This window comes from Benincasa hispida, chromosome 10, assembly GCF_009727055.1.
Source record: "Benincasa hispida cultivar B227 chromosome 10, ASM972705v1, whole genome shotgun sequence".
NCBI lineage: Eukaryota > Viridiplantae > Streptophyta > Magnoliopsida > Cucurbitales > Cucurbitaceae > Benincasa > Benincasa hispida.
This window is the reverse complement of record NC_052358.1, coordinates 58998348-59009349: the sequence shown is the minus strand read 5'-3', so window position 1 is coordinate 59009349 and position 11002 is coordinate 58998348. Positions and strand designations below refer to the sequence as shown.

The window sequence follows — 11002 nt, the reverse complement described above, 5'->3', positions numbered from 1 at the left end:
AGAACATCCAAATCATTTTGTTTTGTTGTTCTTGTTTGCATTTCAAGTTCTTCATATAAACATACAAAAGAAAAGGCATAATCATTTTTTGGCTTATAAAGTGAGTATTAGAAAAAACAAGACATAAAATTTTGATTATTTTTATTCAGAAAACAATTTTCATGTAAAGCTTTCATTTTTGGAAAATTATTTCAAATGATAAAACTATTGAAAATATTTACAAAATATGACAAAATTTTAAAACTATCAATGATAAACACTGATAGAAGCCTATTAGTGTCTACGTCTATTATTGATAATTCGAAAATTTTGTTATATATGGTAAATATTTTGGTTTATTTTTCTATATTTAGAAACAACCTTTGATTTTTGTTTATTTAAACTTTAAGAGAACAATAAAAACAAAGACGTTTCTTTAAAAGAAGAATAAAGTTCTAAATAATTATCAAACATATTTTTGTGTTTCCTCCTTGAAGAAAAGCATGGAACAAAAAAGAAAAACAATGAATGGAAAAGTTCAAATTTATGAATGTATGACTTGATTCCTTTTCCTACACATATATATTGGAAAAGAAACTACCCTCCTCAGCCTAAAGAATACTATCTAGAAAAAAAAATCTTCATCATTGACATAGTTCAGTAGTTAAGACATTTCTACTTCTTCGAAGCGATAACATCTTGCAATTTTCACTCTTATATCGTAAAAAAAAAAAGAAGAGGAGAAAAGAATTGGCAAAGAGGAAACAATTACCATATTTTGTAGGGTTTCTTATTCTTTGTAGAAGCAAAGTGTTGGCATCAGCAAAAGCATATTTGAAATCATTGAGTTGAATGGCAAGGTTTTGCAGAGCAATAGGAAGCAATTTGTTGTGCAAGCTAACTATTGAAGAAGCCTCTTCCACACACTTTCCATGTCCAACTCCTTTCAACAGCTTCAACCTTGGAATGCAACCCAAAGGAGGCACTCCCACAAATGCAAACTTCCTTCCTCCATTCTTGTATATTTCCTATATATATATATATATATATATGTATATGTATACATCAAATCAAACACATCACATTTCAAAATCTTATATCTTATCAACCTATAAAACATATGTTGAATATGTGGAATCGAGTATGTCGAATATTATAGGTAATTTTTTCGTAGTTTGGTTGTTAATTAGATGTATTATAAAACTTTCAACTAGGTCTTTTGCCTAAAAGAAACTGTTAAGATCTACTAACATAGAAGTTGATGTATCATTGAATTACTATTGATGTGTGTAGATGTCACTGGCATGAAACTCAACTCGTCCATCAGCAAAACTCAATTTTTATTTAAGAAGGTTGGAAGCATGTGACGGGCACTTGCAAATAAGTAATCAATAAAAGAATATTCGAAAAGAAACAAAATTCTTTGTATTTGAAAAACTCAACAAAACTTAGTTCACATTTTTTGTTTGAACTCTCTCTGTGTTCTCTTCTCTACACAAACAAAACAAAGACCAATCCTATTTATAGGATTCTCGTAAACAAGTCTTAGACCAGAACTTCTATCCTATGAAGATTCTAGATCTATAACTCTCATCTTAAAAATACATGAAATTTATACTTAATTTCATAAACTTACTTCATAATTTTATGATCATATACACAACCCTCTTAACTCCAATCTAAACAACAAAATACATAAATGTATTTGAATGTTAGTTCATGCATAACGGATCTATAATTAAAATATGTTTAACTCTCAACGAGGTATCAACATGCTCATATCCAATCATGTTGATAAAATAACAAATTTGAACAACACGTCAACTTTCTACGATTTATGTGACTCACTAACAGTGTGTTAACTACATACACAGGTAGAAAGCGAGACCCCATGCTTAGTCATTCAAAACGCCAGATAACATATTCAAGACCTACTAACATAATTGAAGACGAACCAAATTGAGAAATACTAAAAAGATATATCCACAACTTGTTTCCAAAATTTACCTGAATCACAGTGGTGAGGTTTCCAATCACCATATTCACATACTGTGTTGGAGTATAGATTTGAAAGGCAGTGGAGTCTCCTTCGAAAGGACTTACGTAATCATTTCCTCCTGTACTGATCAAATAAACTGAGTTTGAGAGCAAGTTTTGAGCTCTGTTATCTCCCAATTTCTTCCTCAGGGATTTTCCCACTTCTATGAAATACTTCAACTGAGTTTGAAGAGTTATGGCCTGAAAATCAATCAACACTATGAATGTTTTCTTCTCATTCAATTCAATGCACCAGAGAAGACAAAACAAAATGGAAAGATGCTAAATATATGCTTGAGTTCATAAAGATAGCCCAAATTGACATGCTCGACCGAGGCCAAGCCTACCAAAATACCACATGGGGGCATACCCTGTGCATGACCCGATTTGTTTAAGTGACGAATTATCCCGATTTAGCTTCGAAACATATTTTAGATGACTTTGATCATCTACCCCTATACATAGATCATGAACGTACCGGAGTAGTAAGTGAATCTCACTCTCAAATCCTAAAGATTTTGCACTCTTTCGTAGTCTTATTTAAGTATCAGAGTGTATGTGACGAGCACCAAAAAGTAAGTAAATTTCCTTCTTTTACAGGTCAACAAATTTATCATTGATGTCTCGTGAAGGTCAGATTCCTGTTTAAATTTTGACAACAAACGTCGTCTAAGAGAAAAAAAAAAAATTGTTTATTCCTCTTCGAAATTTCTAAGAAATTGGTAAAAATTATCGGAGTGCAACCAAAGTTCCACATTGGCTAGATAAGAAGATCTATGGTATATATAAGTAGGGATAACTATCTCCAATAATATGACTTCTGAGATATCTTAGGTGAACCAAAAGTAAAGCCTTGAGGGTTTATGTTCAAAGGGGATAACATCGTACAATTATGAAAATATTTGAAGGGTCGTTCTCCTTAATACAAATATCAAGGGATTGAATAGAAAAATGTAAATACATGAAGGACTAAATTGAAAAAAAGAACATATATAAAAAAGTTTGATGAATGAATTCAAACCGAGCCTTGATGACTTTCAAGTAAAGCACCACTTCCACCAGAAGCAAAGTTGACACCATGGATGTAGAGATTGTTGTGAGGATCTAAGTATGGCCGAATCAGAGGCAGCTTTGCATACTCAGCTGCAACATACAAAATTCCCTTTCAATATGGTTTGAAGAACAGAAGAGAAAACCATAATTTTTATTTTCATCTCTAGAACAAAATTCTTACAAATTCACCACAGAAACTAGCATTCTTGCAAATTCATCCGCTAAATGAATAAATAAATAAAAACATTTAGCTCAAATCTTGCTTGGTAATGATTGTTTTTTATTTTTAAAATTTATGGTTGTTTCCTCCCAATTTTGCAATTATGAAGACACTTAAACTCTAGATAAATTCTAATAACAAAAACAATTTTTTGTTTTAGTACAATTGCAAGGGTAGGGATCGAACCTTCAACCTTTAAAGAAGAAGACTATGTCAATTACGATTGATCTTAGCTCACTGTAGCCGAAACTATCTTAGTTTTTAAAACTTGGACTCAAGAATTAATTAGGGTATTTTTGTAACCTCTTTAATTTTTGTTTATTCTTTTAAATATTAAGCTTACAAATGTCATCTACCTACTCTTTTTTTTTTGTTACCTACATTTTAAAAATGTTTTCAAAATCTAAGCTAAAGTTTTAAAAACTAAAAACAAAATGAAAAATGACTTTCGAATAATATGTATGTATAGTCCCGAGTTTCTGCATTCTAGAATGTAGGTAATAAATCAAATTTTGAAAACTCAGAAACCTCGAAACTAAAGGACTAAGATATCTCACAAACACTCTCTAGATTTGTGGATACCTCTACATTATATAAGTTGAGTTAAAACTTGATCTTTTTCAAGAGAGTGAAAATTACCCTAAAAAAATTTGGGGAAAATTGTAAAGAAAAAAAAAAGAAATAGTTACCAAACGAAGAGAGAATATGTATAAAAGTACCTACGAAATCGGGTATGAGACGTCCGTCGGAAAACCTGCCGGTGGGGTTGTGGAAGAAAGTGAGGCCATAGGGGGGGAAATTGGCCTGAAATTTGGTGGTTGTGTTGATGAAATTGTTGTTTCCGGCATCCAAAATTGAATCACCAAATATGAAAAGTCCCACATTTTGTTGTTGTGAGAACACCAATGTCTTTTGTTCAGCACTACTCAACAACAACACACATAAACAGATGTGAAATTTTGAGATCTTCATTTTGTTGTGAGAACACCAATACCCTTTTGAGATCTTTAACTTTACACTGTATCCATCATTCATTCTTATCCACTTGTTATTATTAAATTATTCAAATTCAGTGGACCCCTTTAAGATCTCACATGTGAAACCAGGCTTGTCCATATCCTTGCTCTTTATTATTATTAGAAAAAATATTATATATCTTTATGTCCTTACAATATACTTTTTATTTAAATTTTAGATTTTAAAATGTTTCATTTTTAGGTCGAATTTGACCGATCAACTTTATAAGTTGGTATTAAATAGGAAAACTTCAATAATAAATATTATTGAAGTTTTTATATTTATCGAGAAAGTTTATCTTATACCTTGCACCTCAAACACAAATTTTATAACTCTATTATATAAATTCTAGATTTCATAACTCAACTTAGTTCCTCAAACACTCTCTTAATTTTCAAATTTTGAGTTTGATTTGAATTCTATCCCTTGATTTCAAAATGTTACAATTATACCTTTGAAATTTGAATTCTACGTAACGCAATGTGGAAGGTAATTAATTACATTTTCAAAATGCTATGAATATTATGTGATATAACATTTTTTTTTTTTTTTGCAACATTTACAATTGCATGGTATAGCATAGCATTTGTCTAAGACTGTTTTTCATAACCATTTATGCCACCAAATAAAAAAAAAGTCACAAAAAATCCAAGACTTTTAATAACATCTCCTTTCCTACATGTCCAAAAAAATGCCACGAAAAGTATTCCTCACTTATTTTTCAATGACATTGGACGTAAGATGTTTTGGATTGCACATTTTTGCATTGCATATAAAAAAGTTAAAATTTTCTAAATAAAAAGATTGATTCAACAAACTAGCTAGCATTTATTCAAACACGAGTTTCGATAGCCAACGATATTAAAATGTTGCCACTTGAGATTAGAAAGAAACATTTCGAGATGCCTAAACATATAGATTCCAAGATTTCTCGATCTCAAAATCCATAAGTATAACAATGAAGTCAAACGCCCTAGATGATTGGGGGAAAAAAGGGCATATCCTCCTAAGAATCTCAATAAGAAGCCAAATTTGAGTCATATTGAAAGAGTTGTTTGAAGTTCAAAGGCTTAACAATTTCAGCATCTCCACTCCAAAACTCTTCTGCAAGTTGCTTGAAAACTTTTTGAGTAGGATGAAAGGAATCAAAGAACATATGATCTTCAAGATTCTCGCAATGTGTATAGGGGAGATCTCCAAACTTTCTTCCACAATTATAAACACCTCTGAATTCGTCACTCCCACAGCAAGCTGTGTCCACTATCTTGAAACCTTCATCCACACAAATATCATAACTTTTCAAGTGTTACAAACTTTCTTTCATATTTTCAAACAATGTGCCAATAATAATCTAACCCTAAATATCAAATTTTCAAGGGGCATCTAAAAAAAATAAACGCATCTTTAACTAGTCCTCCTCGAGAATAAAAATGTTCGTCAAAATCAAGTTCCTTTCAATGTGATGTTAAAGAAATAAGGTTTAAATACTGTATACTATTAATTTTGGCTCATCTAAGTCACTATATTATTAAAATATCTATTTTAATTTCAACATTTTTGAAAGTGACACTTCTAATCCCTTAATTATTTTTACCATCATAATTTTAGTACAAACATTGCATTTTAAGTTTCTTGAAATATAGACATAACGAAATGGTAAAAAGTTTTTAAAAGAGCAACGATTAGGTATAGCCTAGACTGTACCTAACTCATATACTCTCCACTTCTTTACCACACAAAAAAATAAAATTTAATAAAAAATAATAATTAATTGTTTAAAAATAAAAACTGCCACATGACAGTATTTTTTTAGACTATACTTGGGATGTACCAAGATAGGTGCACATCCAATAGAGCGCACCCAAGTTTTTCTCTTTTTAAAATTTTGGGAATAAGGACCAAATTAGTCAACTTTGTAAAATTAAAGGACTAAAGGGCATTTTTGAATGTACACAAAAACGTAAAAGAACAAAACTTAAACTTAATGGGACCAGAACAGACATTTTAAAAATATAAAGACTAAGTGAATGTTTTAGAGTGATTTTGAGATTGTTAAGATTACTTTTCAAAATCACTCTAAAACACGTGTTTAATCACATGAAATAAATTTAATATTTAATTTTACATTTTTAAAAGCAAATTTCACAGTGATTTTAAAAATGACAAAAGTAATTATAATCATTTTAGAATCACTCTCAAACATGCCCTAATATGAACTAAAGCTAAAAAGTATAACAACCGAAATCGGATTTAAAGCAAGAAATAATGAAAAATAGGTGTAGAGTACAGTTTATTACCGTATTTTGTAGGGTTTAGTATTCTTTGTAGAAGCAAAGTGTGAACATCCGCAAAAGTGTATTTGAATCCTTTGAGTTGTTTGGAAAGTTTCTGAAGGGCAATGGGGAGCAGCTTGTTGTGAATCCTTGCTATTGAAGAAGCCTCTTCGAAAAATTGAGCACTTTTTTTCAATCTTGAACTTGGCATATACCCTAAAGGAGGCACTGCCAAAAACCCAAATTTCCTTCCTCCATATTTGTATACTTCCTATCACATATAAAATCCAAACCTTACTAACAATTATAATTTATTTCTTAATCTAAACAAAGAAATTTATGTTTTTCTTTAGTTATCTATTGTTTGCCAATGTTTTCAACAACTCATAAGCTAAAATTTGAAAACTAAAAAAAGAAGCCGCTCTTAAAGAACTTGTTTTTACTTTTAGAATTTGACAAAGAATTCAAGCTAAATGTAAAAATCATATTAAAGAAAAACATAAATTTCAAAAACGTAAAACTGAAAACAATTTGGTTATCAAACAGATCTAAATTATTGTTTATTAACATATTTAGATGCGCAATATTACCTTGACTGCTATCGTTATATTTCCGATCACCATATTCACGTAATGTTCTTGAGCTTCAATGGTTTTGAAGATGTCATAGCTAATGTCGAAAGGATTTAGGTAATCATTTCCTCCAAAATTGAAAAGAAAAACAGAGTTAGAGAGGAAAGTTTTAGATCTTGCATATCCCAACTTCTTTCTTAACGATTTCTCCACATTTTTGAAAAATTTCAGCTGAGTTTGAAGCCCAATGGCCTGAAAAAAAAAACAAATACCTTCAAATCAGCAGAGAAAAAAAAAGGGAAAAGAAATTGGTTTGATTGATTTGATTGGAACCTGGTCTTGATGACTCAGAGCTAAAGCTCCACCTCCACCAGATGCAAAATTGACTCCATGCTCATAGAGATTATTGTGAGGATCCAAATATGGTGGAAGCAAAGGCAAGTTTGCATACTCACCTGCATTAACATTACTTAATAATAAGCCTAGTGATAAAACATTACAGACTTGGACCAAAGGATCGTTTAATAACATTTCTGTTTTTTGTTCAAGTCGATTTTCATTTGTCAGAAACATTTCGTGAAACTTTGGATACTAGAAAACCAATTTTCTCCTTTCTACATAATGTTTTATCCATTTTTCATTCTAGATCTGTCTGGAAACATGGAACGATGAAGAGTTCAGGACCAATTGACATAAAAACTTAAGTTAATGGGTTACTATGACAAATTTAATATTATATCAACGTTTTTCAACTCTAATTAATACTCTATCGAATAGTACTTCTCTAACATCCCTTAGCCTAATCAATTTCAAGTTCAAAGGATAATACTGTAGCAATGACATTCCCTGTAGCTAACTAGAATCGGAACTAAAATAGTACAAAATATAAGTTTAGTCTTAAAGTTCTGTTCCTTTAGTTACCAACAATCTTGAAGTTATTTGTTCAATATAAACATTCAGAATAACATTAATTTCAGCACAAAATCCTACCCCAAAATCTACCCTTAATACTCTTTTCTTTTTTTGGTATGTATGAGTACCCACATCAGCTTACGCGCACCTTCATTAATCAAGATAATCTTCAATCCTTGTGAACACAGATCATAATATAGAAGTTCAAAGTTAAGGAAAAAAAACATTTCAATTAGAGTTGAGTCTAATTCATAATGAAATGACTATAGCTAAGTCTCATTCTCTTTTCCCCTTCCCCTTTCCTCTTAATAAGGAACAAAAATTATGTTACTCATTCATCAGAGCATTAACCAGGGCAGTTCAAGCACCAAGATTTAAGTAGGACAAGAAGAAATATCTTCAGCAATCTAACGGCTAGGTTAAATCAACTAACAGTCAAAGGAGCTCCAACACCATTTTGAACAATTTTTTCAAACTTGGGTTTCTTGAAGTGAAGGAAGAAATAATAACGGAAAGAAATGATAATGACCTAAGAAATCGGGAATGTTACGGCCGTCGGTAAACCTGCCGGTCGGGATCTGGAAGAAGCTTTCACCGTACGGCGGGAAGTTGGCCTGAAAGTCACTGGTGGTGTTGATGTAGTTGTTGTTGCCGGCGTCGACATAGGAATCACCGAAAATGAAAAGGCCGAAGCGACTTTCCGACGAGGGAATGCCGGGCAGTTGGATTCTGGCGGCTTCCGACACGGCGGAAAACAAAATGAAGAAGCATATGCCCAATTTTGGAAACTTCATCTCTACAGTTCCCGCTTAAAAATTATGAGGCTCCTCCACCACTGGGTATGGTTCACTGCTATTCTTCCCTTCTTGTTTTATACTAATTTCATTATTACTTTAATTTTGTGTTTATTTGATCTTAAACTCAAAAAAAAAATCCATCTTAAATGAATTTTAAAAAGTATATTCCAAAATTTAAAAGGGAGATTTTAAAAAAATAGAAAAATAAGAAAAACTATTTACATAAAATAATAAAATTTTAATCTTTTTTAATGGGAGTTAATAAAAGTTTTAGATAGAAACGGATAGATATTTATCACTAATTGATGATGATACAAAAGGTTTAAAATAAGAGATATCATATCACGTGGTGAATGTGGAAATATGATTTATATTAATAGATTAGTTTTCAATTATTCCAACTTGTCTTCCAAAAATTTTAAGTACATTTTTGTTTTCTCTTTTGCCTTTTCTAGACTTTCATTTATTTGTGTGTCCCCACTACATTCATTATTATTTTTTTTTTTTTTTTATTTTTTTTTTTGCTCTCTTTTGCCTTTTCTAGACTTTCAAATGTTATATTTTAAATAAGCTTGGAATGGATGTTGATATACCATTGATATATTAATGAGATAATTCACAGTGATTTTAGCACATTTGAGCGTTTGTCAATTCACCAATAGTGAAATTTTCATGTGTTTTCGAGGCCCTCACATTTTATGTTTAGCAGTTGGAGGCAATCGTTACTCATCTACCTCTACAATACTACCAAGAAGATTAATTTAACTATAATAAATTTTGATTTTTTATTAATATGAATCATTATAAATAGATAGCAACGTACTAGAGTACAATAATACATTGAAAGAAATGAATAAGAATTCAAATTAAAATCGACTGATACCAACAAGTCAATCACACATTGACTAATAAATTTGGCATATCAAAGTTGCATCTCTTATATATTTTATATCTCGCATATTAATTGTATATCGGTTTACTGATATATGAAATACATGGTATATCTATTGATAAGTCGGTTAGAAAACAATAAAATCATAAATATTAATAATTTATTCATATACTTACTCATTTCAAAAAACCATCACTAAATTTACAAATTTACATTTTTTTTCAATTGCTCCTAACAACTCATTCGGATTGTTTATATTGTTTCATATATATGGATATTAAATGCTCGAGTTTTAAATGTTTTGATTTTAAATGTCCAAGATAACTAATCTATGTGTTTGGATATGTATGATAAGTAATGTGTGGAATTAAATATTTGTCTTTGTTTCTACCAATTATATATATAAAAATTAAAATTAAATAATGACTTAACTAAAAGTAAAAGAAAAATGCAATCACAAATTAAATTTAGTATTATTTAATATATCGTTAGATTAATTGATTATTTAATTACTCAAAGAAAAAATAAATTAATATTTTACGTTAAATATCAATTAAACACAATTAAATTATTTATTTTAATTACTACATATAATTAAATATTAAGAAAAATTCTTATAAATAAAAAATTCTAAAAAATATTTATACTTTATAACAAAAAGTTTCAAAAAGTAAACACTTTTGAAACTTTTTGCTATAAAATGTAAATATTTTTCATATTTAAAAAGATCCCAATATTAATGTAAATTAACTATAATATTAATAATAAGTAATAAAATTTTATATTAAATAATTAAGATAACATAAAATATTAAAGGTATGTTTGGTTTAACTTTTTAAGGATTTAATTTTGAAAATAAGTCATTTTGAAAAAAAAAATGTAGTGTTTGGTAACGAGTCAAAGTAGCTTTTGAAACACTTTCAAAGTTTATTTTAATTTTTTTTTTTAATCAAAAGAATTGAAATAAAAATAAATATTTTTAAAAATATTTTTTTTTCTCTAGTCAATCCAAACATACCTTAATATTAGTTGAAATTTATTAAAAGAGAGAGATATACGTCTTGTAAAATAATTCTTTAAATTGACATCTACATTTATAAAATATTTTTAAGATGTGAAAGTGATTTAGTTTAATAGTAATTTATATAACTTTATTTTCTATAGAATGAATATTTAATTTTCATCTTATAGTTGTATTAAAAAAGATAATTCAATGTTTTCCTGGAATACTAAATATTCTACTGAAATAT

General features: G+C 29.4%; 2 protein-coding genes across 2 annotated transcripts in view; both read right to left on the bottom strand.

The window, feature by feature from the left end:
- Positions 1-4352, bottom strand: part of LOC120089523 (GDSL lipase-like) — a 12262-nt gene extending 7910 nt beyond the window's left edge. Inside the window, 4 exon segments of the mRNA XM_039047024.1 lie at positions 752-1007; positions 1987-2217; positions 3038-3159; positions 4009-4352. Of these exon segments, the coding sequence (XP_038902952.1) occupies positions 752-1007; positions 1987-2217; positions 3038-3159; positions 4009-4324 (925 nt within the window). The 5' untranslated portion in view covers positions 4325-4352.
- A 758-nt stretch (positions 4353-5110) lies between these two features.
- Positions 5111-8917, bottom strand: LOC120087842 (GDSL lipase-like). The gene is made up of 5 exons (XM_039044773.1): positions 8593-8917; positions 7485-7606; positions 7170-7403; positions 6604-6850; positions 5111-5578 (listed from the first exon to the last, which is right to left on the bottom strand). The coding sequence occupies exons 1-5, from the start codon at positions 8855-8857 to the stop codon at positions 5322-5324; spliced, it is 1125 nt and encodes a 374-aa protein (XP_038900701.1). The 5' UTR covers positions 8858-8917; the 3' UTR covers positions 5111-5321.
- Between the last annotated feature and the right edge of the window lie 2085 nt (positions 8918-11002).

Bases quoted from the DNA above. Each gene is read 5' to 3' on its own strand.
- LOC120087842 (XM_039044773.1), bottom strand. From the start codon at position 8,857: ATGAAGTTTCCAAAATTGGGCATATGCTTCTTCATTTTGTTTTCCGCC. The intron at 7,607-8,592 runs GTCATTATCATT...ATGTTAATGCAG, and splicing joins TAACATTCCCGATTTCTTAG to GTGAGTATGCAAACTTGCCT. The intron at 7,404-7,484 runs GTTCCAATCAAA...TTTTTTTTTCAG, and splicing joins CTCTGAGTCATCAAGACCAG to GCCATTGGGCTTCAAACTCA.